The sequence below is a fragment of the Scylla paramamosain genome, chromosome 12 (genome assembly GCF_035594125.1).
Source record: "Scylla paramamosain isolate STU-SP2022 chromosome 12, ASM3559412v1, whole genome shotgun sequence".
Classification (NCBI taxonomy): Eukaryota; Metazoa; Arthropoda; class Malacostraca; order Decapoda; family Portunidae; genus Scylla; species Scylla paramamosain.
The window spans coordinates 21,690,657-21,718,436 of NC_087162.1; the positions used below are offsets into that span (position 1 = coordinate 21,690,657).

Here is a 27,780-nt window from a genome sequence, read left to right on the forward strand (position 1 = left end):
CCTCACCTTAAAACAAAATTTCTTAAGCTACTTATATCAAGGTTTCGCGACCCTGTACAAATCCAAAGCCACCACCAAACACGAGATCTCGACTCTTGTTGTAACTCGGCCTAGATTCCCCTAGAACATTCTGCTGGCTTACATTATTCTACCAGAGTCAATAACCGCTCCACACCAATCTAAACATTAACCACTGAAAATGCAACAACAACAGAATGGACGAGTTTCAATTCCATTAAGTGAAAAATAGATAAGTAAATAAGATAAGATATGCAGTCAGCTGAGGCAACATGAAGGGGAAACGGGCACAATTAAACTCCCTTTTGAAATTATAAATACTTAGAAAATATTTATTTATATTAATAAACGATCATATTGAGAGTTATGTATAAATTTTAGATGATTGTTATTTGTACTTAAATCTGCTTTATGTAACAGGCAGACTAGAGCAGTTGCGACACAATGCCCAGGCAGGTTGACGTAGTAGGGCAGATGAGATCTCAGGGAAGCTGGGAGCATTGTGCATTATCACCGTGACTGTACGAACACCAAGCAATGGCTCTCTCGTCTCTGGTGTCCTCAGGGGTGCTGCTGAGGGGGCTCTGCAGGCTGACACTTCCTCGGCTGTCTGCTGTGGCACCTTCCAGAGTGCCCTTTTGTGCCTCCACCGCCGCCAGGGCTCAGAAGGAATGGTAATTATGGCTCTGTATCAGCTGTTTTATTCACTTCATTGCTTCCACGTGTCATTCGGATTGCTGTTGTTGTTCTGGAAGAAGAGTATCATGATGGGAACACTAAACAACGATAGTTGATCACCTTATTAATTGGCTTTGCACCTGCATTACTTAAGTTTTCAATTTGTAAGGGTGTTGTGGGTTTGGAATTCATGAGATTCATTATAGTTCGTGCTTTCAGTCCCTGTAGTAGTGAATTACTGTGTGTCTGGTTGGCCTCATATTTTGCAGAAGAGTGGTAAGCATGAAGCTATTTAAATGTGTTTATATTCCTTTGCTCTGGCTTTGCTTCTACTTATTACTTGAATGTTAGTCAATTCGTTTATATTTGTTATACTTTATTGCTTTCGGCAAATGTTTACAATAGGACCAAATTGCATTTAGAGTACAAAACTGATATTTGTTATTTTTTAAATTTTTTATTTTTATTTATTTATTTATTTATTTATTTATTTTTTATGTTAAAGACGATTTTAAGCATAAAATACATCAGAAATACTTCATTTCACCTCTTCTCCCCTCATGCCCCGATGATCTTGGGGACTTGTTGAGAAGTGAGGAACACAAAAATTGTCATTTTAGGGTATTTGAATGGAGATGATAGCTTAAAAGAAGGCAATCATAACCTAATCTAACCTAACCTAACATGACACAACCAAACCTAATCTAATCTGACCTAACCTTACCTGACCTGACGACCTAACCTAACCTATGTGCATCACCTAACAAAAATATCCTATATCATGGAAACTATTAATTTGTGATGAAAACTTCAATAAAGCAAGTTTCTTAGTAACCTTAAAAGTAATAAAAAACAACATTCCTCATGTGTTGAGTGTTATGGTCCTCTTCTAAAATAATACCGTATTTTCGTTTAATTCAGTATTATATTTGGTAATTCCTTATAATAGGTCTGTTCCCTTATTCCTAAAAGAGTCTAAGCATGAGATGCCATATTTTGAAAACTGGGAAAATTTCTAGCCTAACCTAACTTTACCTAACCTAACCAGGGAAGCTGGATTCCCCTTAAGGACACCAAACAAACCTTACATAACTGGTAGGGCTTTGCCCCCCGATATGTCATGGGACAAAATAGCAAATATGAAGGACAAAAAAAAAAGGGAGAAGATATCACCATCCAAATCTTAATAATCCCATGAAATGATTTTTTATAGCCTAAAGGAACGGTCATGAATATAAAAATTTACTTTGTTCTTGGTTGTTTAAATAAAATTTTGTATATACTTTGTAAGCTACAAGTTGTTGAATTAGATGTTGATAAATGGAGATGAGGAAGGTGCTCAGAGTAATATCCTTTGCTTTACAAGGCAACTGTAAAATAACCATATTCCCGGTTTCAGCTGGGCCAGTCATATGGAAAATCCCAATCACAAAATATTGTAGATTAAGAGGAAATATGCCAAAAACTGATAATATTATGTATTTTGAAAGAAATTCTTTGTTAATATTTAGACCCAAAAATTATTAATAGACAGTGTTAGAATCAGGGAGTATGTGGGATCATTAGCAAAAATGTTCAAGAAGAATTTGTGAATGTGGAATGGTGATAAACTAGTAAGGATATTGCAAAATTATATCTTATAGTTAGACAGAGGACTAATTCCTGGCATGTATGGCGGCCACTATATAAGGCTGGGCGCAAGATTTTGGTGTCAGAGACTGATTGACATTATTGCCTGCAGGTATGTTTGTCAGGCCATGAAGCCCTGGATTGTTTAAAGGCTTTGTTCATATGAAAATAACCATTTTTGTGCCTATATGTATTCATTATTTGTGTGAGAGACTGATTGATATTGTTGCCCACAGAGAGGAGGGTGTGAAATTCCCTTTGCCAGGTAGTTATTATTATTATTATTATTATTATTATTATTATTATTATTATTATTATTATTATTATTATTATTATTATTAATATATTTATTATTTTTTATTTATTTATATTTTTTTGTGGGTGCATGGAAACAAAAATTAGGATGTAAACAAATAAGGGTAAATTGTCTTTGATTAGGTAGTAGTCAAACACCAGTGATACACACACAATATAATGTAACACTTACTGTTTTCTACCAAAATTAAGGTAAACCCCTAAGGCACTAATTATTTAATTTTGTTATTATCATGAACTGATTAGATATCATTGTTCCCAGTATAGGAGGTCCCACAATTCCAAGGTAAACAACTAATTTCTAGAAATATCATTGTGAATGAGAAGAGAGAAAAATAATTTGAAAACTTTATTTGCTATTTGGAAATGAACATCAATGGAACTTAATCCGGTTGTCATGGGATTTTCCAGTGTCTTATAGACCTCCGGCTAAAATGCTACCATATAAAACAAGATAAAAAACTATTTGGCAGAAACCATGCATGACTGGTGGCAGGGTGGCAGCTAATCTATTATATATATATATATATATATATATATATATATATATATATATATATATATATATATATATATATATATATATATATATATATATATATAATAGGTAAATCAAAGCTAAATTGAACTTTAAACTTAATCAAAGCAAAAGAACTTCAATACCAACTTTAAATTAATATCCAAGATTAATTGAAACCTAATTAATTAAAACAGAAGAAAGAAACCACAAAGAACACCCCCCTAACTCGTGGCACATGTACCCACCTTAAGGACACTAATCTAACCTATCCTAACTCTAATGGGGGCTTTGTCCATCCTGGAAGCCCCCTTAAGGACACTAACCTAAGCCACTTGGCTTTCAGTCTTTCTAAAATTTCTTATTGGGTTCAAAAAAACAATTCATCCAACTGTCAACTTGACATGACATGCTCTCCTAGTCAGTGACATGCAGTTGTCTCTCTCTTCTACACTGAACATTCCTGGTTTATCCTTTAATGATCTTTAATGATAATCTTAACAGGAAACTTCACATCTTATCTCTTTCTAATACAGTTTGCATGAAGTTAGGTGTTCTGTCTCGGCCAGTTTTTTTCATCCCCCTCAGTTACTAACTCTTTAAAGGGACCTTATATGTCTGTGTATGTAGAGGGGAGTTCCACTCACACAGCTTTCTTAAATAGGGTTAAATGAAAAGCATTATGCCTCATCAACTATTTCTGTCTGTCTTCTCTCTCTCTCTCTCTCTCTCTCTCTCTCTCTCTCTCTCTCTCTCTCTCTCTCTCTCTCTCTCTCTCTCTCTCTCTCTCTCTCTCTCTCTCTCTCTCTCTCTCTCTCTCTCTCTCTCTCTCTCTCTCTCTCTCTCTCTGTGCTGCAAGATTGCATTTCTTATTATCTTATTTCACAACTTTCATGCTAACTGCTCTTCTGATCTTGCTAACTGTATGCCTCCCTCCCTCTCTCCTGCAGTCTCTTTGTACAGGTCTTTCTACTTTCAACCTTATTCTGTCCATTACCCTGATGTAAGAGTTAACTAGTATTCTCAATCTTTCATTCCTTTTATTGGTAAACTCTGGAACTCTCTGCTTCTGTGTTTTCTCTTTCAAGAGGGAGATTTGAAGACACTTTTCTGAATAGATTTTGATCCTGCTTTTGTTCGGACTGTCCTCTTCACGGACTGGCACTTTCAAAACTGTCTTCTATTGTGTGAAAAGCTTTTGGATAATGAATGTAATATTGCTAGTCTGCCATCTTTACTTCAGTGACTGTTATGCCTTACAGTGCTATTCTTTTTTTCTTTTTCTCAGGATTGAAGTGACCTACCAGAAGGCTGATGGAACCTCTTATACTGTGCAGGGCAAAGAGGGGGACAACCTCCTTGATGTTGCAATTAATAATGACCTTGACCTTGATGGCTTTGGTAAGTATTCCATTATTCAGAGATATGTTTATGATCTTCGAGTAAAATTCTCTCTATGATGATGTGAATACAGTTTAGATTTGAGATTAATACAATACTTTCATAGTAGTTCAAACTTCTATGTTGTTACTCATAGTTGAGATATTTGCTGTTGTATATTTTAAAGTATTTGACATCTTGATGCCCTTTGGATGATTGTGAGCTTATAGTATTCACATGTGGATTGTCATTACCCTCCTCATTGCTTTCACATACAGCATTCTAGAATTCATCAGGACTACAGTCTTTAGTTTTGATTGTTTTGTCAATGGAGATGGGAAAAAAAAATATATAAGTACAGTATCTGGCATTACTGACTAGTTGACTTTATACATGATCAACCTTGGCAACCAGAGGAACTACAAAGACCACAAAGAATTTCTTGTCATTATTAATGTGTGGAATAAAGTGAATAAAAGGAATATCTGATTTATGAGGTTAAATTCTATTGGTATCATTACAAATATAGAAGAGATTTTTATTGTTGTAAGGGCTCGCAGCCTTGCTGTACACACTGTGGCTGGACTTGAAGACTACTGCCACTCTATTACTCACATGCTTTCGTTGTGACTGAGATATTGCATGGATTTGCAGATATCTGCTGTTAGGCTACTGCACTAATGAGACTCATTCAGTTTTTAAGATTTACTTGATGCTATTTATTTCTTACAAAACATTCAACCATGAAAAACTTTGCTTACATAACATCATACATTTCTTTAACAGTTACGTGAATTATGTCAATGTATTTATTCGAGCACTCAATGTTCAACTCAATAATTAATGTAGTCTTTGATGTCAGTTTCATATATATTTTGACATAATATTCAATAATTCTGTATAATACTCCATGAGAAAACACACATGATGTCATCATCACATCAGTAATTAATGTGATTAATTGACAGTTATTAGGTTAATCTTTATACACAATGTAAGTCCCATACAATACAAAACATAAACAACACATTTCATAATGATAACAATAAATATCCTCAAGTTTTTTCATGAAATTATCTATATTTAGACTGCATTTTGCAACTCTTCCTGCAGTCTCACTGCACAAGACTACTTTCATCCCTTTTCTGTCCACCTTTCTAATACAATAGTTTTTCTGGTAAACTTTGGAACTCCCTGCCTGCTTCTGTATTTCCTCCTTCTTGTGACTCAGACTTTTTGAAGGAGGTTTGAAGACACTTATCCTCTAAATTTTTTATGATTCTTTTTTACCTGTCTTTGAGGACTGGCACCCTATTGGGACTTTTTTTTTTTCCCTAACTTTTTGTTGCCCTTGGCCAGTGGCCCTCTTACTTAAAACGAAAAAAAAAGTAAGCACCTCATGTTAAAGTAATTCTGTCCATCTTGCCTATTGTTACCCTTTAGTCAGGCTTCTCTGAATCTCTGATCTTTGCCTTCTCCTGACCTCTCCCTGTATCACACAATGTAATATACCTGTATTTGGGAGTGCTTATTTACCCTCAAAAGGTTATCTTTATTTTTGAGAACATTTTACATTTCCACCAGTCACTACAGAACTTGCTTGGTACAGGACTGGCATCCTGTACTAAGTGTCTTTCCTTCTGGTGCTTTGATAATTTCCTGGCCAATTTTCTCTTCTTGCGCTATCATCCACAATATCTTATATTAATCCCTTTCTTCCTGTTGTAATGACCTGTGTCTGCACTTGTGGTTTTGGTCTCTGATTTCTTTCTCATGAGGTTCCCTCATCCATGACATCCTGTGTTTATAATTTTGTTCCTGGTGTTTTGACTTGCTCGTTTTTTCTCTTTACCTAATTCTTCTGTCTTCTCCATTTCTTCTTTATTTTGTTTTCTTCTTTTCTTGCCCTGTCTTTATTTAATGTAGTACCTAATGTAAGGTTACCACATTGTAAAACATGGCTAAAAAGTGATGGAATGAGGGGAGTGGAGTAGGACCTCCTCCATATTTTTATTTTTACAATGAAACACCAAAGTGTAACATCTTTACTCAGCTATCCCATTTAAGGGGATCTCACAAGGTTTATGGATAGGTAGATAGATGGTTAGGTAATTTATGGTAGTTGTAACTATTCTGAGGTATTTTGCATAAGTTAATTTTCACCTGAAATCCCATGAGGCTTCATAAATAAAACCTATGAACTAGATCATTACATTGATGTATGTGCTTAATGAGGATATCTTATAAACGGCACTCCCAGTGAAATAAGCTCAAAATCAGCCCAAATTCAAGGCCTTGTTTCTAAGGGTCTAATGGCATTCTTCCCACACAGAAAAATTTATTAATGTAACTTGTGAATGTGTAACTTGTTCCATTCATGTTTTGTATACTACATGATTACACTTTACAGGTGCATGTGAAGGTACCCTGGCATGTTCCACATGTCACTTGGTCTTCAAGAAGGAAGACTTCGACAACATAGAAGAAATGTGTACAGATGAAGAATTAGACATGCTGGACTTGGCATATGGTCTAACAGATGAGTAAGTATTTATGGTTATGATCTGGCAGTGACTTTATTGGAATATGTGTTGAGGAATGAGTTGAAAACACATGAATTAACCCATACACTTAATTAGCTTCTCAGACAAAACTTCCAAGGGAGGTGTTTTATGCACATAATCTAGTATTTATTGTCAGCTATGAGGTAGAAGTATTAGAGAAGTAGAAGTATTGGAAAAGTTCAGGGAGTAGAGATATTAAATGATATCTGAGGGCCTGAAAGTATCTACTGGGAAAATGAAGGAGATGCATGCTTGGGCAAGTAGTGCAACTGTTACCACTGAAAGTGTGCAGCTTTGTGAAGGTGGAAGCTCTTCTGCTTCTGTTTCTGGTGGGAGTGGGGTATCAGAGAGAGAAATAGGTTATCATTTTGTCCACCTCTGGATATCTTGACTACCTGTGAGTATCCCAGAGTTTATGGAGTCCAGAAGGAATCATGTCTGTTTAGGAATGGTAAGGATAATCTTTTCAAATACCATATTTTGAATTTTTTGCGGAAAAAAATTTTAGTGATGTAGCAACATGTCAGAGAAATTTCAAAGCTGTACTATTTTGAGTGGTTCTGATTCCCATACCTTTAAATCTTGCTATATATTGTGTGGTAATTTAATTAAATGACTGTCACAACATAATCTCAGTTTCTGCATCCAAAAACAAACTCCAATTAATTTTTGGAGAATATTTTTGGTGACATTTGGCAAGTGTTCCTCAAACTTCATAAGAGAGAGAGAGTCTGTGCATATCAACTCCACAGACACACTTCATAAATTTAGCTGTTTTCCCCTCTCTCTCTCTCTCTCTCTCTCTCTCTCTCTCTCTCTCTCTCTCTCTCTCTCTCTTCATCTCTCTCTCTCTCTCTCTCTCTCTCTCTCTCTCTCTCTCTCTCTCTCTCTCTCTCTCTCTCTCTCTCTCTCTCTCTCTCTCTCTCTCTCTCTCTCTCTCTCTCTCTCTCTCTCTCTCTCTCTCTCTCTCTCTCTCTTGGATGATGTAATCATCCAAGCAAGACAACAACAAAACTTAAGTCTTACAAGAGCAATAAGAGCAAAAGAGGCATAAGGAGAACAATATATGAGGAAGAATAAACAAATTTGTCAGGCAGCAGTCTGGCTCCAAGGCATGCCCCTGTCCTCCCCTCACTGTCTTAGGGTGTTGCTCTGCACTCACTGATGTGACATATATGCATTTTGTGAAGAATGATGAGAGCAGTGCTTTGTCACTGTTGTGACAAACTGTTATGACAATTAGAACCCTTATGTACATGAAATGGTTACTGAAAACAAGGAACTGCACATATCCTTGAAAGAATCTTTTTATTGTCATATTATAATACAATACACTGTAACATGAAATTAATTTTTTTTTTGGCTTGGAGCTACATATATAGAATTAATAAGTGAAAATTGATAGAGGGAAATGGAAAAAAACTATATTACTCTATCTATCTTGTACTCAGTTCTCAAATGGTTAAAAAGTTGGATACTCTTAGAAACAAATTATTTCTTTTACCTACCTCTGCATTGTGAGGGTAAAGCAAGCCTTCTTCCTGACCTTAGGAATAAATGTTAACTGTGTAGGGGATGGCTTGCATCATTCATTATCTTTTCACCTGCTTCAGTACACCTTGGTGGAGCTTCTACACCTAACTTCTTTGCCTTCTTAACAATTCTTCCTAGCTTGTTCTTGTCTTTATAAGTTGACTTTCCATATCAGGCAGTGATTGAAAAATTTATTATAGACTCCACAGTAGATTTATAGAAGAGTGATTATTTTTATCTATATATAAATGATTTAGAATGCTTAGAAATTGGAGCCCTTGGATACATTATTTAGTCATCTTATCTGTATTATGGCAACCCTGTAGTTGATTGTCTATCATATAGCCCAGGTATTTGTACTGACTGACTCTCTCTATTTTCATCTCAATTTTAATAGGATCTGATATGTTTGTTTTTGTTCATAAATCAAATAACATCTTTGTTTTCTTAACATTTACCTCAAAATCATTAGTTTTACACCATTCAACAAAATCATGAACCTGTGCTAGTCTACAATCATCATTACTAATTTTTCCTATGATTACAGTGTCATCAACTTACTTTATTAGAGTGCAATGATGTGACAGACTCCTACAGTCATTTATATAAAAACTGAAGAAGATTGAGGACACAACACACCCTGTGTTGGTGATAATTACATTAGGCACTTTGGCTGGAATGCACAAGTATTTTGCATATATATCTAAAGAAGTACTGCCTAATGGCCATACCCACAATATTGTGAGTACATATTGCTTAGTGAGCCCAGCAGGCAATAATGTGACTACATGTTGCTTAGTGGCCCCAGCAGACCTCAGAGCTGAATGGCACTGTGGTCAACCAACTTTGCAGCCCATTTTTTCAAGACTAAGTTTTTTGCCTCTACTCCAAAATAATTTCACATTTTTTATGGATTTCTTTCATTCATTTTTAATTTCACTTTTCAATAACTGCACAGTTTTCAAAGCAGTGTGAAATTCTCCTTAACTTATATTTTGAGTTTTTATATTATCAGTTTTTGAGAAATTTCCCAATTCTTCAAAAATAAACAAATACTCATAGCTGAAAACTACTGCTTCCCTTGTTAAGTATCACGCTATAATATGTGTGATATTTGTTGTTATGGACAAAGTAAGATATGTGTTTTTTAATGATATTCATAAAAGAATTTCTCTGGCAGGTTTTGACATCACACTGAAACATTATGATATCATAAACAAGTTGCTCATAAAATAAAAGTTTCCATTAAAGCAAGAAGTTTTACAAAGTATAAAAGAAAATAATAATAATGAAAAATAATAAAAATAAGATTAAATAAATGAAAAAGCCTGAATTGTTCCTTAATAATTGTGAGGTGTAGCAGACATATATTGGTATTCTGGTGATTATTTGTCTCGGGGAATATGGAGATAACCTTAGCTTCTTCTCCCGAGGTTAATACTTACATGTCAGATAGAATTAAGGTTGTAGAATATCATGCAATATATATTACCTTCCAGAAACCTCTTAAAAAAAAAAAAGTAAATGATTAATGAACTGACGCATCCCTGCACTACACCCTTCCCTCCGAGAGTTTAAGAGTCACTGATGGCTGGCTGTCAAAGCTGTGTGGAGCAAGGCAGGGTTAGCTGTTATGGGAATCAGAATACTTAGTTGTTTGAAGTTCTTGCTAACCTAACCTGACCTTAATTAACCTAACCCTGACCTAACCTAACCCTTGCCTTTATTTTATTTTTTGTTTTATTTATTTTTATTTATTTATTATTTATTTATTTTTTCATAATTAAGTGAGAACTTCAAATAAGAAAGTATTCTGATTCCCATAATGGCTAACTCTGCCTTGTTCCACACAGAGTCTGGCAACCAGCCAGCAGTGACTCTCAAGCACTCGTAGGGGGGATGATGCAGCGTGGGGATGCGTCAGTTCATTCGTTTTTTTTTATTTATTTATTTCTTTTTTCTTTTTTTCTTTAACAAGTTTCTGGAAGTTGATATATATTACATGATATTCTGCAACCTTAATTCTGTCTGACATGTAAGTATTAATCTCGGGAGAAGAGGCTAAGGTTATCTCCATATTATCCTTTGTCTCCATTGTGTTGTTTTGTTGAGTGGTTATGTGGGCTCTCCTTGGAGTTGTAGAGTGATGATATCCTTACTTATGGTGAATCTGGAAAGGACAACTCTGGTTTACAAAATTACAGCATTATCAGAATGTCATTGATTATAACTGACTAATGGAAGATGTGTGGAAAAGGTATTTTTGATCACCTAATGAATGACATGACAGTAAGAGAAACAGTAATGTTTAGCATGGATGTGGAAACAGGTGGAGGTTGAATGGTTAGGCAAAGAGGAATTGGTAAGCAGGAAGTTGAGAAAGCAATATCTAGGCTAAAGTGTGGCAGGTTATAGGTATTGACAGAAATGTTAAGGTATGGATGTGAAGTGATAGTAGATTGGATGCTGTAATGTGCAAACTGGCAAAGACAAAGGGAATTATGGTGTAGGGACAGAATTAAGGATTTTTATAAGGGTACAAGTGTGTGCATGAGGGTGGAGGGTGGAGGGAAAGCTTTAGGAATAGGAATGAGGCAAGGATGCATGATGTCTTTCTGGTTGTTAAATATATTCGTGGATGGCTGTACGAGGAAGATGAAAGACAAAGTAAGAAATGTCAGTAGAATACTGAAACAGATTGGAATGGGATGGGCTGTAGTAACATGCCTGTTCACAGATGATTGTCTTACTAGTTGAGAGTGAAAGGGAACTTCAGAATGCCAAATAATTTCCCTTGTGTGTGTGTGTGTGTGTGTGTGTGTGTGTGTGTGTGTGTGTGTGTGTGTGTGTGTGAAGGTGAAGGTGAATATTGGGAAAAGTATGGTGATTGTATTTGAGCAAAGAGAAGTGAAGGTTTGTGACTAGGATACCTTACATGTCAACTGTGGGAAGGTATTGGGTAGTTGTGGGAGGAGAGAGAATGGAAGAGGTGAGTGATTTTGAGTATTTGGGAACAAAATACTTCATGAACATGATGAAACGGATTTGAGAGATGGTTATGAAAGGTAGGCAGGTCATAGAATCACTTGCAAAAGTCATGGATGGGAGAAATGTTTCTATGGATGTAAAGAGAGACTGAATGAACTGTACTCTATCAACTCTGAGGTATGGATCAGAGACCTGAACACAGCATAGGGCATAAGAATTGAGAGTGCATACTCTGGTAATCTGAGAGGATTGTGTGGAGTGACAAAGTATTAGGGTGAGAGCAATGAAAATGTCTGTTACAAGTGTATGTACAAGTTGTGTAAATTGTGGAGTGGTGGAATGGGTGAAAAGTAGATAGTATGGCCATGTTGAAGGGATGATGAGTGAAGTTTGTAAAGAAAGTGTATGTGAGTGAAGTTGAAGATGCTTATTGGAGAGGAAGGCCACTTGGAAGATGAAGGATAAGGTAAAGGAATATATGTGTGAAAGGTGTGTTAATAGAACCCATGTGATTGAACAAGCAAGAAGGAAATGTCTGGACAGGGAGAAGTGGATGTTTTTCTGCTGTGGCCACTCCCTTGCAGCACTCCAACAGAGGGAGTGAGGTGTTTGAGGGATAGATAGATAAATAGATGATATTAGGTTAGTGTCATAAAATCTATCTTGAATCCTTGGTTGTTGTTGAATGGTAAAGACATAAATCATTATGAATTGTGACTGCTCAAGATATTTATCATAATTCTCTTGCTAATTTTTTAGAAGTGGTTATTTAATAAAATATTCCACTGTGTCAGAGACATGTGGAGAGAAACATGTTACAGAACTTTTAAGTTGCGGATAGATTGTTTAAAAACATTATACAAAAAATGCCAAAATGTTTTACTAAGATGGACGCCATTTAGTAGAAAAATAAATTGAATATCTCCTGTCAGTGGTTCTTAATCCCTGGGTCATGACCCAAAGTTGGGTCACCAGTGAGTCGCCAAGGATATGTGCATAATTTTTTTCCCCTGTACTCGTATACCTATTGAAAGTGTTATCAAAGTATTAATCCTATGTATAGAATACCTAAGTCATTAACATATAAGGCTAAGAAAATCATAGAGACGTAGAAAACTTAATTGAGGTAAAAAAAAAAGCGTACATCTACTCTAGCCTTTTAAATTTAATTTGAATTTCAAATAAGAGTGTTTATGAAGGTATATGGGTCACCATGGACTGGATTTTGAGTTACAGCCAAAAAAAGGTTAAGAACCACTGTCTTATATAGTTTTATATCTATTGCTTATAGATCATGCAAAAACCACATGTACTGGCATCTGGATTTAGTCATTATAGAGTAGCAGTTCCAAGCAGTGCAAAATGTACAAAAATGGTAAATCATTTTATTAAGTGCTATTTAGTGGGAAAATTTCATTGAATATTTCATAGTCTTTTATTTGTATTGGTAATAAGTTATGTGGAAACCACATCTGCTGCCATCTTGATTAAATTATCATAGAGTTGCAGTTCTAAGCTGTACTAATGACTGTCTTAATTAATTTCTAGTTGTAGTTGTGCACTGCTTTATAAATCAAGCCAACATAGTTTTAATCTATATTCATCTAAATATATACTACATGAAATAGTTTTAAAAGAGTTTAATCATGTGAAATGCTTGATTTTAAAGCTTAGTATTTTAGGTACAATCTTTATTAATATCCATTTATTGAAAGGTTTTTCTAAAATGCTTAAACTTTTCTTGAAATGTTGTTTAGATGCTTAAGCAAACCTCCAGAGTTAGAGTTTCATGATCTATGCATGGGAGAAAGTGCCACTAAAAAATCTCAGTGGTTTGTGGCAATTAGAAAATATTACATGAATTAGAGAAAACTTAATCCATAGCTAGTTTACACAGACACACACACACACACACACACACACACACACACACACACACACACACACACACACACACACACACACACACACACAGCAGTGAATGGTATTCCTCAACTACATAGAATTTAAGAAAAATGATTAGTGTTATGAATAACCGTTTCATACAGTGCATCATTCTTTAAATTTGTGCAGTTTTACTAATTACAAAGCAAGCTCATTATTAGTCAAAATTATTGGTATGAAAACAAGTAGCATAGATTCAGTCTTTTATTTGGAATACTCAGTACTGTGCTGGAAATGTTGACTTCAGATTCTGCCATAATTTTGGAATACACACATCTCTACCTATATGGTGGGTCTGTGTTTTGGAAAACTGATCATAAATAGTTTTTGTCTTGAAAATCAATTGTAAGTCTAGTTGTATTTTGGAAAACTAATTATAAGTGAAAATATCATACATATTGAAAACTATTTTGCATATTGCATGTTGAAAAGACAACATTTGATATAGTTGTGGTGATGTAGAGGAATATTGTTTATGATCTTGATTTGCTGCTTTTGGTCATGTTGCCATGACTTCAGTGAGTTGTAGATAATATTAGCTCTCAAAAACATATGGATCTTTGAGGTTTTTGAATTTTAGAATTCCTGATAAAGGATTGTCGACCTTTACATCATTGTAGGTCAGACTGTTCATTCAATACTCCAGGAAACAAAATGATGGAAAATCCAGCTTTTTAGTGGTGACTACACAAGCCCTAGTTTGTTCTGTAAAGCTATACTTCTGGATGTATTTAAAGAACATAATAGATAGGTAGCATATATATCAGTCTGGATTGTAATAAGCAATCTCTGTTGTGTTTTAGGAAGGTGGACATCTCTCTCCCTGGATGTGGATTCTTGGGAATTTACCTCATTGGAGCTCTTGACTGTTTGAAATCTTCTTCTCCAAGTTTATTACAAAATGCTAATTTTTATGGAGTATCTGCTGGAGCCCTACTTGGTGCATGTATTCTGTGTGATGTACCTTTAAACTTTGTGAGGGCAGGGTTTCTTCAAACTGCATCAGAAACGAGGAAATGGGCAATGGGTGCATTTACTCCTGGGTTCAATTTTGGAGATCATCTTAATGTTGGATTTGAAAGATTACCCCCTGATGCACATCTCAAAGCTAATGGTCGACTTCATGTGTCAGTGACTCGTATGCGTGACATGTCAAATGTAATAATTTCTGAATGGGATTCCAGAGAAGACTTGATTCAGACTCTGCGTAGTTCTTGCTATATTTTAGGTTTTTCTGGCATGCAGCCTCCTTTGCTTAATAATGAGTGGCACATAGATGGTGGATACACAAACCGCCTACCTCATGGTAATTGTCCACGGACCATATCCATAAGTCCTTATAGTGGCTGTGCCAGTATTTCTCCCAGGGAAAAGAAGAGTGGGTATGATATCAAATGGGCTGATATGAGGATGGATGTTACATATGGTAATTTTGAGCGTCTTTATAGAAGCTTGATGCCTCCCCCTCCACACATTTTGAATAGGTATTATCACTCTGGATATCAGGATGCCTTGCATTTTCTGAGATGTAAGAAACCTCCAGATGGGTAAAGGTTTTGTTATACATCATAATAGCAGAATAAATTTTTATACATCATTATATATCAGTATGATATTAAATCATAATGTATATTCAAATGAGAGGAATATGCTGGATTTTTTTGAAAATGTACTCACTTTGTTTAAAGGATCATTAATTGTTATTATTTGTTGTCGTCTTGGATAATGTCGACAAACTTTGGTTGGATGCAGGTGTCATACTGTAAAATGGTACACCAAGTTTTGTGGCATCTTTATCAACAAACTGTGTTTCTTGGTAACTCAAGTTTTTCACAGTAAGGTTTTTTGCAGCACATACAGTACGGTATATGACAACAAATATGATTTGTTCCAGTGTTCTGTTCATTATGACAAATGTGCATTATGGCAACTGAAGAACCTATGTGGAAAAATTAATTGGTTCCAGGGAACCAGAAAATACCTAATATAAGAAATTCCTTAATTTTTGAAAAATACTTCAAAATTAGCTATTTGAGATAGCACAACAAATATAAAGTGCCCTAAACTAACCTTAGGTTAGTGTGCAGATGAGCTTATTTGGCCGCTACTGGTGGAGGTGGAGGTGGTGGACTGAATGTGTCATTATTTCATTGAAAGTGGCATTAGTGACGGATAGGAGAGCTGCTGCTCACACAGCTGACAAGACTTGCAAGTTTTGGTTTATTCCAATTAGATTTTTATTAAAATTTCAGTGCTTGCTTGAGTGGCAAGTTCGTCTTGCCAGTTTTGATTTGTTATTCCAATTAAAATTATTAAAATTTCAGTGCTCACACAAGTGGGAAATTCATCTTGCCAGTTTTGGTTTGTTATTCTAATTAAATTTTTATTAAAATTTCATTATGTTATTGCATCTACACCTTATAAGAACTGTGTGTTGTCAAATACCCTACTGTATCTGGTCTTCTTTATATGGTGATATTTTCTAATAGAACTACTTTTTCTCTTGGAGGTTATGGTGTGTTTTCACAGTTGCAGTCAAGGCTTGGTGTTTGATAGCTGCATGGGTGGCTTGGTTTCTGAGTTGTGGTCCCAAGCTCCCTTGGGGAGGACATCTTTACTTTGTTTCAGTGGGACATTTTCTCTGCTGATCTTTACAAAGAACTAATGCCATTTGGATTACAGTAGTCAAGTCTCAACTTGGACCACAAAAGCATGTCTCAAATATATGCATCTATCATTTTATGGAATAGATTTACTTTCATTAAAGAGAATTAAAAAAATTTAAATTATGCAACAGAGTTAGCATTGTTACATTGGTGATAATTGCTTGAGGCACCATTAACATTAAAGTAAACAGCAATAAGTGAGGATGGTATGCCATCCAGCTCCAGTTTTACTTATGCAGCAGTAGATGAATACATTTATAAACATTTTCACACCCAATTTTGATATTAACTTTCATAGTTAGTCACTTACCTTCATCCTGCAAAATGCATGGGCATTTTCTTGATATTTCAGAGAAAAAGGTATGTCTAGTAAATTTTTAGACATCTCCATGATAGAGTTTTTGATGTGTAGAATCAAGTACTCTTTCCCCATTATGCCAAAACTCACAGTTAGGTTTTTACTCTTTTGTGGAACTAATTAAGGACAGCTTGATGCACCACTCACCACTGGTGGTCTGTTTTGTATGCATCATGTAACCCACACTATACACTTGATCTTTCTGCACATTAGTAAGCTTTTGTATTACTTCAACACCCCCCCCCCTCTCTCTCTCTCTCTCTCTCTCTCTCTCTCTCTCTCTCTCTCTCTCTCTCTATATATATATATATATATATATTTTACCATGTACATAATGTACATTTTTCATGGATATAATGTGTTGGTAATTATATAATACTCTGCAATTCATGTAATGTTCTGGAATACTTGTGTGCAGAAACTATTTTACTCTGTATAGAATATAGAGGACACACTTACTAGGACAGTAATGTGAGATACAGTTTGCTATAGCAAATAGGTTGTTCTTTTTTCTGAATGTTTCTGGATGTATTCTTGTACTACAGAAGTATTTTTTGCTCTATGAGAGTATTTGTAAGGCAATACCCAGTGTCTTTACATACATCCTTACTAGTGATGCATCAGATAACACATTTTAGGGCTCTGTGAAAGTGGAGGCAGAGACAAATATCTATTTCTCATAAATTGTGGTTGCAGATAAAACTGTGGAGGTTAAGATGTTAATTCTTTGCAAATACAGACATGGATTTTTTCACACACATTAAGGTACATTTGTGCATTATGCTATGTAGGTACATCTAGACTCCAAGTGTGCCTATATAACATAGCACATGTAACTGTTGTGACAGATAGATATATACATAGAGAAAGAAAGAAAGACTTGCAACCTCTGTGGTTCTGATGTATAGGCAGATTACTATGCTGAAGTTTTATTATCTGAAAGCACTGATAGAATAATGATGCAGAAGATTTGTCTGAAATTGTGGATATGGATAGAAATGCAGACATTATTTTAACGGCAGAGGCAGATATCTGATACATCACCAACACACACACACACACACACACACGAGTATTGAACTGTTTTCTTTAGTAATTCTTATCCATTTTCGTTGTTATTCCTGTTATACATATACATATTATGATGCAGGTTGTGTGGTACTTTGTTGTGTTAGCTTATTTGTGTGGATGTCAGGAGTTGCAGGTGGTGCAGAAATCCATTTTAGTGAACATTTCCAACAGCTTCCTTGTCTCTCTCAAAGCACAATAAAAAATAAATAAATAAAATAAAATAAGATAAATAAATAAAAATACTAGAAACTTGCATTGATGCTTGGATTTGAAGAAATATTGCATATTTAAAAAGATCCCATAATCATCATTATCACCACAATATTTTCTGCAAAGGAGAAATAAATAACAGTTGAAGGAAGCAGTAGATTATATTAAAGCAATAATTAAGCCTCAGAATTTTTGTGTATCTCATCCTGAGTGCAAGTAAGAGTTATTTGAAAGGAGGCAAATCTCTACATTTTTTTTGTAAGGCAGCATAAAAGCAACACTTTTAGGAATTAGTGAATTACTCATGTTTCCATATTTTCTCTCTTCAAACATAATGAAAATCATATTTTATTTATTTGTAAATATGCGTACACCAGAGTTGCCTTATGCAGCATGTACATGTATATGTTGTTTGATATTTGTTTAGTTTAATTGACAGTACTGAGACACATTAGGCCTTTCTCATTATAATTATTGTCAGTTAGTGGTATAGGTATTTGCAAGAGTAGAAGTTAGGTGCACTTTTTCACAAGTTTGTCAGACAAGTTATTTTATTATCTCTGTATAACATTTCTCATAAGTGGTGTATGTTAATTACGTGATGAGGGTGACCATCATAGAAATGTGTGATTGTGTGGCTGTTTATGCATATCAGTTTTTACTTGCTATCCTGTTATTTAATTTTTCATGATTCTCTCATATTGGTACATGCTCCAATCACCTTTGCATGTCTCCAGCCAGTTTTCAACTACATTCTGTTCTTCAGAGAATGGATAGTGAAAATAATGAAAGTGTACAGTGCTATAGATTTTGTATATCAGGCAGTGGTGAAGAAATGCATTGTTGAGTGGTGGGTGGTTGGGCCACATGGAAAGAGTGATGGAAATTGACAGTAGTTTTGTGTGTGGTAGATGCAGTGAATGGAAGACGACACCCTTCAGTGAAATGGAGTAAAATGTATGTGAGAATAAGGGTAGAGAGGAGAATGAGATGTAGAGAGTACAGGGAGTGATGGAAAAATAGGAAATATGATACTTTTGTCCAGGTTATCCTCCTTTGGGGAGGTTCTTAGGAACAGGAAATAGATTTAAATAATAGATTGTCACTTATTCCATACACCAAATACTGTAATAAGGGGAAGCCATAGGTTTTTAGTGGACTTGTATCTTGGAACTGTGAAATTTTGTTGGGTGAGTGACAAATGCTTAGACAGCATTGATTTTGTAAAGGGTCCTTATGGATAGTTGTTTATCTCCAATACTTCACTTTCTTCCTGATTGCTTCTCTGGGGTACTTGTGATTAGAGATAACATCAAGATGGACTCACCTGGTCACTCATGGCAGCAGCTCCTCTTTGAAATGGTGCTAGTGATGGATTATTTGTCTTGCCATCTATTGTTAACATGTGAAGGCACATTAAATTTACCATAGTTACATCCTTTCTTTAAATTTGCAGTCACCATCAGTTGCTACTGGTCATTACGTTCTTTCGCATGTTACACTGGCATGGCAAATGAGTTTTCCCTTGATTGTTTTTGAGGTTTTCTATCCTAGCCTACACTGGTATTTCCTCTCAATTCCTCTCTCTCAGTTTATAGAGGACTTTCCTGTTATGTCTAAAGTAGCTACCATCCTCTTAATACTATATTCATTTTCATGTTCTTTAGGTGACCAAACCACTTCAGGATGCTGTATTTGCCTGCCTCAACAGCTTTTGTCCTGTTTTAAAGTTTTTGAGTATGATTTTTCTGTCTTATAAGTGTAAGCCCAAACTAATATTCTTGGAAACAAAGATAGCTGAGACAAAGCACACACATACACACACACACACACACACACAATTAAAATCCATTTTGGTTCCTAGGGCTTCAAGAGAGAGAGGGGGGAAAAAGATTCTCACCAGCCACACTTGTATGAAGGTTATTTAATTGAAGAGTCATAGATTACATTAATAGAAAAAGTGAATCATAGCAACATATGCACAATATTGTCTAGAAATTAACCGTCATGTATATTAATTTAAAATGGACTTGATAATTTGGCTAAGACTTATTTGCGTGTTCTAGGGACGTGTCTCTCTCTTTGTCTGGCTCTGGCTTCCTGGGAGTTTACCAGCTAGGGGCTCTAGAATGTCTACATCATCACACACCCAAACTTGTTCAGAATGCCAGTGTAGCAGGAGCTTCTGCAGGGGCTCTTCTTGCAGCCTGCATAGCGTGTGGTGTTCCACTAGGGATTGTTAAGTCAAGCTTTATTGAGACTGCAATAGCTGCTCAGCTTTGGACAATGGGCCCATTTAACCCAAATTTCAAGGTTGAAGATTTTGTAAAATCAGGCCTTGAAGCTTTGCCTCATGATGCTCATTTACGAGCAAATGGAAGATTGTTCATATCTGTCACAAGAGTAAAAGATCTAAAGAATGAGATTGTGTCACACTGGGATTCAAGAGAGGACTTGATACAGTGTCTGTTATGTTCTTGCTTCCTGCCCATTTTCTCTGGAGTAATATTTCCTGTATTTAGAGGAGAGAAGTATATTGATGGAGGCTTTACCAATAACCTTCCTATAGTGCAAATGCCCACTATAACTATAAGCCCCTTTGAAGGTATTGTAGACATATGTCCAAAGAGTGTAAAAAGCAAACCTCGGTATGTGAAAATAGCAAATGAGGAGCTTGCTTTGACAATGACCAACATATCTAGGTTTGTGAGAGCTTTGTTTCCACCCACTGTTGAGGGCTTGGAAAGTTTACATCATGCAGGATATAATGATGCTTATAACTTTATCAGGAAAAAAAAAAATCTCAGTTAGACTTATGTTATCACAAAAAAAATTCTTAGTTACACTTATGTCTTGGCTGATGTGCTATATGTAATACAGCATTTGTACTTGGAGTTAAGAATCAAATTCATACATGAATACTGTATAAAAGTCTAGCATGTAAATGTGTGGCACTAAGTATGTCCAAATAATGAAAATGTCAAGTTTATTTTTCAGACATTATACATTGACCAAGAGAGGAGCAGGAATAGAAAAGGTATTTTGAAGAGTTCATAATGTTTTTTTTACTACTTGTCTGCATCTTTATTTTGCAAGTTGATAAACAAGAGGGAAAGGTAATTGTGAATATTGTAGGAAGTGTTTTACAAATCCCCTATGAATTTTGTTGAAGTATTTTAGATATTGTTTAATGACATTTTTGTTAAAATACTATACAGTTAACCTTTAACCCTACCTTACTTTATTAGATTAAGTGAAAGAACTGTTAAAAAGTCTTCCAGATGTTCCCCCCAAAACGTTGTATTTTGCTGTAGTCTTGGTTTGGATTTTACCTTGATATGCCTGCAGCACCTTGGACCTGTGACTGGTGCACTTCCTTGTTAGATCAGCAATGTGTGTACAGTGGTAAACACAGTATCAGTACAAGTGCAGTGAATTTACAGTGGATGTAATTTGCTGTGAATCAGTTCTTTTGCAAATGTTATTCATAGGTCTTCACCAAGCAGATGTATTCTTATTAAATATGCAACATGTTCAATTTGTTAAATACAGTTACTTGTTGGTGTGATTCACTGCTGACTGGACCTGTAGTGGTTTACAGAATGATGAAATAGTACACCTACAGTACTGTGCTTGACATTGACTAATAAATTAATTATTCCAATTTAGTTGTGGCTGACCAATTTGTTATAAAATTTTGCTTAATCCTAAAGCGGGACCTAAAATTGCGCTAATGTATAATGCTGCCTACACAAAGTGGCATAGTAGTAGGAGCTTCTGAGCCTGCCAAGCAAACCCCAATCATCTGTTGTCTTGCTGGTGTTCTGTCCTGCTTGACCCATACTGCTGCCCCTCTTTGAGTCCCCCTGTGTTGTCAATATGGGCAAGGAGGAGGATTTAAGTGCCCAGGCCAGTGCCTAGGTCATTGCCCTAAAGGAATCTGGTCTCCAAACAAAGGCAGTCTCTGAACAGATCAGCATGTGTCCAAGGAGTGTCTGGTGGTGGTAAGTAGCAAGAGGTACTATGGTGATGAATCCAATTTTACTGTCACAGATCTAGATCTGGCAGTGACTTTCTTGACTCTCCCATACATCCAGATTGAGTGCAAAACACACCAGTAAGACAACAGATGATTGGGCTTTGCTTGGTGGGCTCAGAAGTTCATAGTACTGCGCCACTTTGTGTAGGTGGCGTAATGCATTGGCACAATTTTAGGTCTGTCTTATACTGAATTGGTTGGCCACACCCAGGGCAGAGTAATTCAGTGTCAAGCACTGTAGATGTACATTCAGGGATATGCAGGACACTGTGTACTATATCAAAGGACAGGCAAGTCACTCAACACTGTCCTAAGGTTTACTGTGATTTAGTGGAGGTTGAAAGTTTGTTAATATTTTCATTGTTACTAGTAGGCACTGAGTTTGCTTAAATCCAGAAATGCTTGTAGATCTACTTCACTAGGCAGTCTGAAGAGTTGCCATATTTTGTTCCCCTGATCAGTACTATTTCAACTTGGATATGTAAATGTGGTTTTATACTTGGACAACACATGCAATTGTAAATTTTAATCAAATTTTACTTTGATAATGTTCTCAAGATTCTTGAGGAACACTGCAGGTGAAATTTATGATGGATGGATTGAAAGGTACAGTTACCAGGACATAATTTGAATCTTCAGACTTTCAGAACTGCATACATATTTTTATATTAATTTTTGTTTACTTATATATTTTGGTTTTCTCATAGTTTTCAGAAGGGATGATTGGTCAAAACTGATGACAGCTTTACTCTATTGAAAATAACATTTAACAAATATTTCTAATCTGTTAAACACTGCTTCTATTTAGTACAGAAGCATACATCTTAAATGAAACAATTTTCTTCTCAAATTTCTTAGGTAAATAAAAAGAAAATTAATTACCTGATAATTATGCTGTGGACAATGATCCTTATTTCATAGCATCCAGGGTTGACAAAAGGTTCCACTGGCAAGGAAAAAGAGATCTTTTCTTTCTTTTCAATTGTCCTGGTGATCCTGGTGTGTCTATGAGGCAATCACATGGTCTCCTCTGTCATCAGTGATGAGGGCTGATCCATCAACCACATCATGTCAGCGTTAGCATTGCCACACCACTTCCTCATGGAGGAAGTGGAAGATGTCTCAGTTCCTGCTAAAGTCATGTGCTGTTTGAAGAGAAGTGGCTCACAATGACTTAAGACATATATTATATTTAAATCGAACTAATGCAGTGAGTTATGCATCCGAGAAAATACAAATGAGCTAGTGAAACTCAGTAATTGATTAATTGCAAAGCTGTAATTCCTTGCCTTTTCATATATCCTTGTTCCACTGGACTAATATTAAGAGAACTGGGTCAGACACAGTAATCTGAATATTGAGTAAATCTTCATTTACAAAATATGGTTAGGCTTTAAGATATATTTTAATTAATGATCCTTTATCCTATTACAACAACAATGACATACCAATATTAATAAAAGATGTTGGAATATTAAGGTGGATTTGAAAAAACAAAAGCCATCATGCTAAGCATAACAGACTGATTTTCAATGTATTGCTACTACTACTACTACTACTACTACTACTACTACTACTACTACTACTACTACTACTACTACTACTACTACTACTACTACTACTACTAGGTATTGGAGCCAGACTGGTTGCTTTCATATTCTGTAGCCAAGTTTTGCAGAATATTGCTATTACATTCCCTGCTCCTTATTAAAGGTACCCTAAAGGACAGAATAAAGTGACTGGGAATCCTCTCTTTGATCTTTGTCCCATAATGAGACATTCATATTAATTGTTTGATATCTAGGTAACTGCACAAAGTCCTGACTGATATAGTATTTTTATTGCAATTAGCTATTGGACAACTGTATTTATGTATAATGAATACAGAAAGATGAAAATACATGAAACACTCAACAACAGTAAGGTAAGTGGTAGAATGTATAGTGTACTACCAGTTATTATTACCAATGTGACTGTATATAAAATGTGTAAGGATATTGTTTCCTTTGTGATTAAAAGGTGTGGTTACACACTTGGGTCAGGTGGGGGGGGGGGGAATACTACTACCATATTCCCTGTCCATTGTAAGAGGCAACTAAAACAGGCAGAGCAAGGGGACTGGGAACTCCCTCCTCTGTATTTTGATTCTTACAATGAGAGAAGATGTAACATGTTATCTGGGTCACCTCCCTTTAAGGGGGATCTCAGCCTGATGTATATAAAAAAATATGCATATATATAGTATTGTGGTTCCAAATGCACATGTATTCTCCCTCCATCCATTGATGCATAGCTTTACTAATTTTGATGCCGACCCATCCCTTTGTCTTTCTCCTTCTCTGCAGGTCGCGTTTGGGGTGTCAGGTGTGTTTGAACAAGAAATTGAATGGCATTACGGTCAAGGTTCCTGAAGGTGTAGCAGATGCTCGCACAGCATAATGAACTGAATGCACCAGTACTTCAACAGAGAAGTTTATTTTATATTTCAAGTGAAAATTGCATGTGAAAAGATGGTATTATCTCTTTATATTTAACAGACTCTATATATTTGTGTATTTATAAATCAACAGACAAATGCATTTAATTTCATTCTAGTTTTTAAAATTCCCATGCCAGTGGGTGATTGTGGAGACAGGGGGAAAATGCATACAAGAGAAAAAGTGTTTAAAAGATAATGAATCATTCCCCCCTGCTGAGCATTAAGTTTATTGTGTCAGATTTATTTAATCAGAAGTGCAATATCATGATATGAGTTTTACCAGAAGGAATGCTTGCTCATATAGAGTTTATGAAAATATAACATTTCTGAGGATCAGATAGCAAAAATTGTGTTTTGTTTCATGACAGTTCAATTTTTGTTGTTCCAGTGTTGTACGAGTATATATATATATATATATATGAATTTCATAGTGAATCAAATTATTTAAGGGAAAAAGAAAAAAAATGTGATATCATATGATTACTTAGAACACCATTTTTTGTAAATATATTAACAAGATTTCCCATTATAGGACCATGCCCTCCAAGATGATCCCTATCACTTAATTAAGTAAAATCTCAGGTATTTTTACACAAACTCTCCCAAACATGTGACTGGCTGACATGCATCAAACCACTCTTGACTGGATTCATACATGTGAGGAGACATATCATTGATCTGTATGTGAAATATTGCTTTGCTACACAATAACCAGATTTGAGTAATGCATAAGCTTGGGATGATCAGTCAACTTGGATATTATTATCATAAGGAGTGAGAGTTCACTGTAATAACATCAAGGCATCAGGTATTTATGCATGAGACAATTTGTCTGTTACATATTTGCAGGATGCCTTGCTTCTTTACTAATTCACAAAATGACATAAGCAAGACTGGCTCAACTAACCATCAAATACTCTAATACCAGGTTCAGACACCCTTAAAAGATATGCATCTGGAACAGTAATAAAAGTATAGAAGGGTTTTCAGTCCCTAGCTTGTTTCTTTTCAGTTGCCCTTTATGATACACAGGGAATATGAAGACAGCATTCCTCTTATACAACCAGGAATATGCAGCAAGGCTTTGTTCTCCCATACAAATAACAAATAACAATTGCATGATAGCTTTTCAGAATCTTGCTTGTTGGTAAAAATTTTTTTGAATTTATCTTGGTTTGTGTCCAGTTCAGTTTTTTATCAGAGGATGGCAAAAATATTACAGTAAAATCCCTCTTATCTGGCATCAACGGGACCGCTGACATGCCGGATACTTGAATATTATTGGATACTTGAATAGAAGTGAAATTATGTCCACAATCACCACCCTACACTCACACATCTTACCATAACAAAGATCAGCTGATCTGATCAGCTGCTTAAGTGTAAGCACAACATGCTTCCTCTTTTCTACAACTTTAGGCATGATGAAGGCGTCAGGCGATAAACAGTGCACATGTGGTACTGAGTCACTGAGTAAACACAGTGCAGTGGGCCATGGGTGGCGCAAAGCAGTGCGCTCTGGTGGCGAGGGGACAAAGTATGCCTCGTGTGGGAATTTTAACCAATTTTATAAGTACACATTGATTTTTTATTGATTTTAAGGCTCGGGGAAAAATGTTCCGGATACTTGAAGCTGACGGATACTCGAATGCCGGATGAGAGGGATTTTACTGTACTCAAACTTGAGAATGACTGATACATAATTCTAAAACTAGTTTGGTTTTTATGTCCAGTTTTCCAAGTCTATCAGGGCTATGATGGTGCCTCCTAATGAAGGACCATGGTTTTGGCATTTGGGAACTGTTACTCCAAGTGGATGCCCTTCCTACCCTCGGACTGTGGCCAAGATTTCAACTTGTGTGCCTGAGGATCCCTCAGCCCCCAAAGCACACACATTCCTACTGTACTACAGTGGTTGCCAACCCTAAATCTACTTCACATAACTAAAATTCTACTTCATTAGAAATAGTATACCTCACTTTCTTTAAATTCAGGCAGTAATTAAGTTCAGTATTTTTTTGCTACAACTTATGAAAAAGGACTGGAGGCACAAGGAAGTTAAAACAGTGTCAGGAACATGCAAAGTGGTGCTGGCAATTCTAACACCACTAATTTTTCTAAACCTATGAAGAAAAGGTGGAGTACATCCAGGAGATAAACAATATCAGGTAAATACATTATATATACATGCATACATATATACTTTTCACACAAAACATGTTTGGGTGCTGCAAATAATACTTTTAAAGTATTTCTGAAATATAAGCTGATACATCCTATAATTATACCCTTAAATTTTTGGAAACAAGGGAAGGTAGAGGCTGTAGAAAATCTCAGTAATTACATCCATCTGAAATATGAGATGTCTCAACAAGGGTAATAACATGCAGCATGCAATGAGAATGAAATTATATATGCATGAAACAAGTAGTTGTTCTATTGACTGTAGTGGTGCTCTTTATTATGAAAGATTGTTTATACTAAGTACTCTACACAGTACATTTGTGTAGCAGTTGTATAATACTCTGAAGAAAAGACAATTCTAAGTTGCATGCAGTATTATTTATCCTTTAATATAGTGGCAAGGGTACATGTTAATGTGGGTCAATTTTACAAAAAGACAACAAAATTTTTCCCATGCAGTTGTGGTTAGTTTTGTCAGTTACCTATTTATGATAATTCCATTAATGACGTGTGAATGTAATGTTTGGAGTAAGTTCAAGTGTTCAGCTAAGGGACAATGTTTTGAACCAAAAGTGATGGCAAAATGATACTTTTAAATACTGGCAAAGATGCATTCAAAATATTGATAATTTTTAACTAAGTGGTTAATAACATTTTCCAATTATTGAGCTTCCAATGTAAAAATAATGTAGCTTCCAATGTAAAAAGAATGTAATTTTAAGTGAGGAGAGAGATAAAGTTAAGGAAATGTTGACTGAAGGAGCACTGGCCTTATACAATTATGAATAGAATGTTGCATCCTTTTTATCCTAAGCTTCTAGGTTTTCTAACAGCTGGTGGAGACAGTGTGTGTGATAGGAGATCCCTCATCTCCCAAAGGTGTCACAGCTACAACAGTGAATGTGTATGATGAGCAGCTTTCCAGTCCACTCACTGTCATCTGCAAGGGAAGGAAATGTATGATAAGGTTTGAAAAAATGTTTTATTTATAAAGCAATCAATATTACTTCAAAAGACAGTGAAAAGCACCTCTCAAGGACCTACCTTCACCTCTGGTGGGTGACCTGAAGGGGTGTAGTCCATGTTGCCACTGTCACTGGCACTGGTCCAAGACACTTTGTACATGTCAACACACAGGCGATTTGTCTGCAGGGCAAGACAGGCAGTATGTGTAAAAGGGAGAACAGCAAACTACTGTTTAAATCTT

General features: G+C 35.7%; 2 protein-coding genes across 4 annotated transcripts in view; one reads left to right on the forward strand and one right to left on the reverse strand.

The window, feature by feature from the left end:
• On the forward strand, positions 1-26,939 carry LOC135105873 (patatin-like phospholipase domain-containing protein 2). 2 transcript variants are annotated; one of them, XM_064014510.1, is made up of 4 exons: positions 1-692; positions 4,446-4,558; positions 6,948-7,080; positions 14,370-19,709. In XM_064014510.1, the coding sequence occupies exons 1-4, from the start codon at positions 556-558 to the stop codon at positions 15,115-15,117; spliced, it is 1,131 nt and encodes a 376-aa protein (XP_063870580.1). In that variant the 5' UTR covers positions 1-555; the 3' UTR covers positions 15,118-19,709. The 2 variants fall into 2 exon arrangements, with proteins under 2 accessions (XP_063870580.1, XP_063870581.1); XM_064014511.1 differs by lacking the exon at positions 14,370-19,709 and adding an exon at positions 19,938-26,939 and having other exon boundaries at positions 2-692.
• Positions 24,857-27,780, reverse strand: part of LOC135105872 (uncharacterized) — a 26,922-nt gene continuing 23,998 nt past the window's right edge. For both annotated transcript variants that reach the window (XM_064014509.1, XM_064014508.1), the window contains exons 30-31: positions 27,618-27,719; positions 24,857-27,513 (exon numbers count right to left, since the gene is read on the reverse strand). In XM_064014509.1, the coding sequence (XP_063870579.1) occupies positions 27,400-27,513; positions 27,618-27,719 (216 nt within the window). In that variant the 3' untranslated portion in view covers positions 24,857-27,399. The remainder of the gene's footprint in view (positions 27,514-27,617; positions 27,720-27,780) is intronic.

Bases quoted from the DNA above. Each gene is read 5' to 3' on its own strand.
- LOC135105873 (XM_064014510.1), top strand. From the start codon at position 556: ATGGCTCTCTCGTCTCTGGTGTCCTCAGGGGTGCTGCTGAGGGGGCTC. The intron at 693-4,445 runs GTAATTATGGCT...TCTTTTTCTCAG, and splicing joins GCCAGGGCTCAGAAGGAATG to GATTGAAGTGACCTACCAGA. The intron at 7,081-14,369 runs GTAAGTATTTAT...GTTGTGTTTTAG, and splicing joins GCATATGGTCTAACAGATGA to GAAGGTGGACATCTCTCTCC.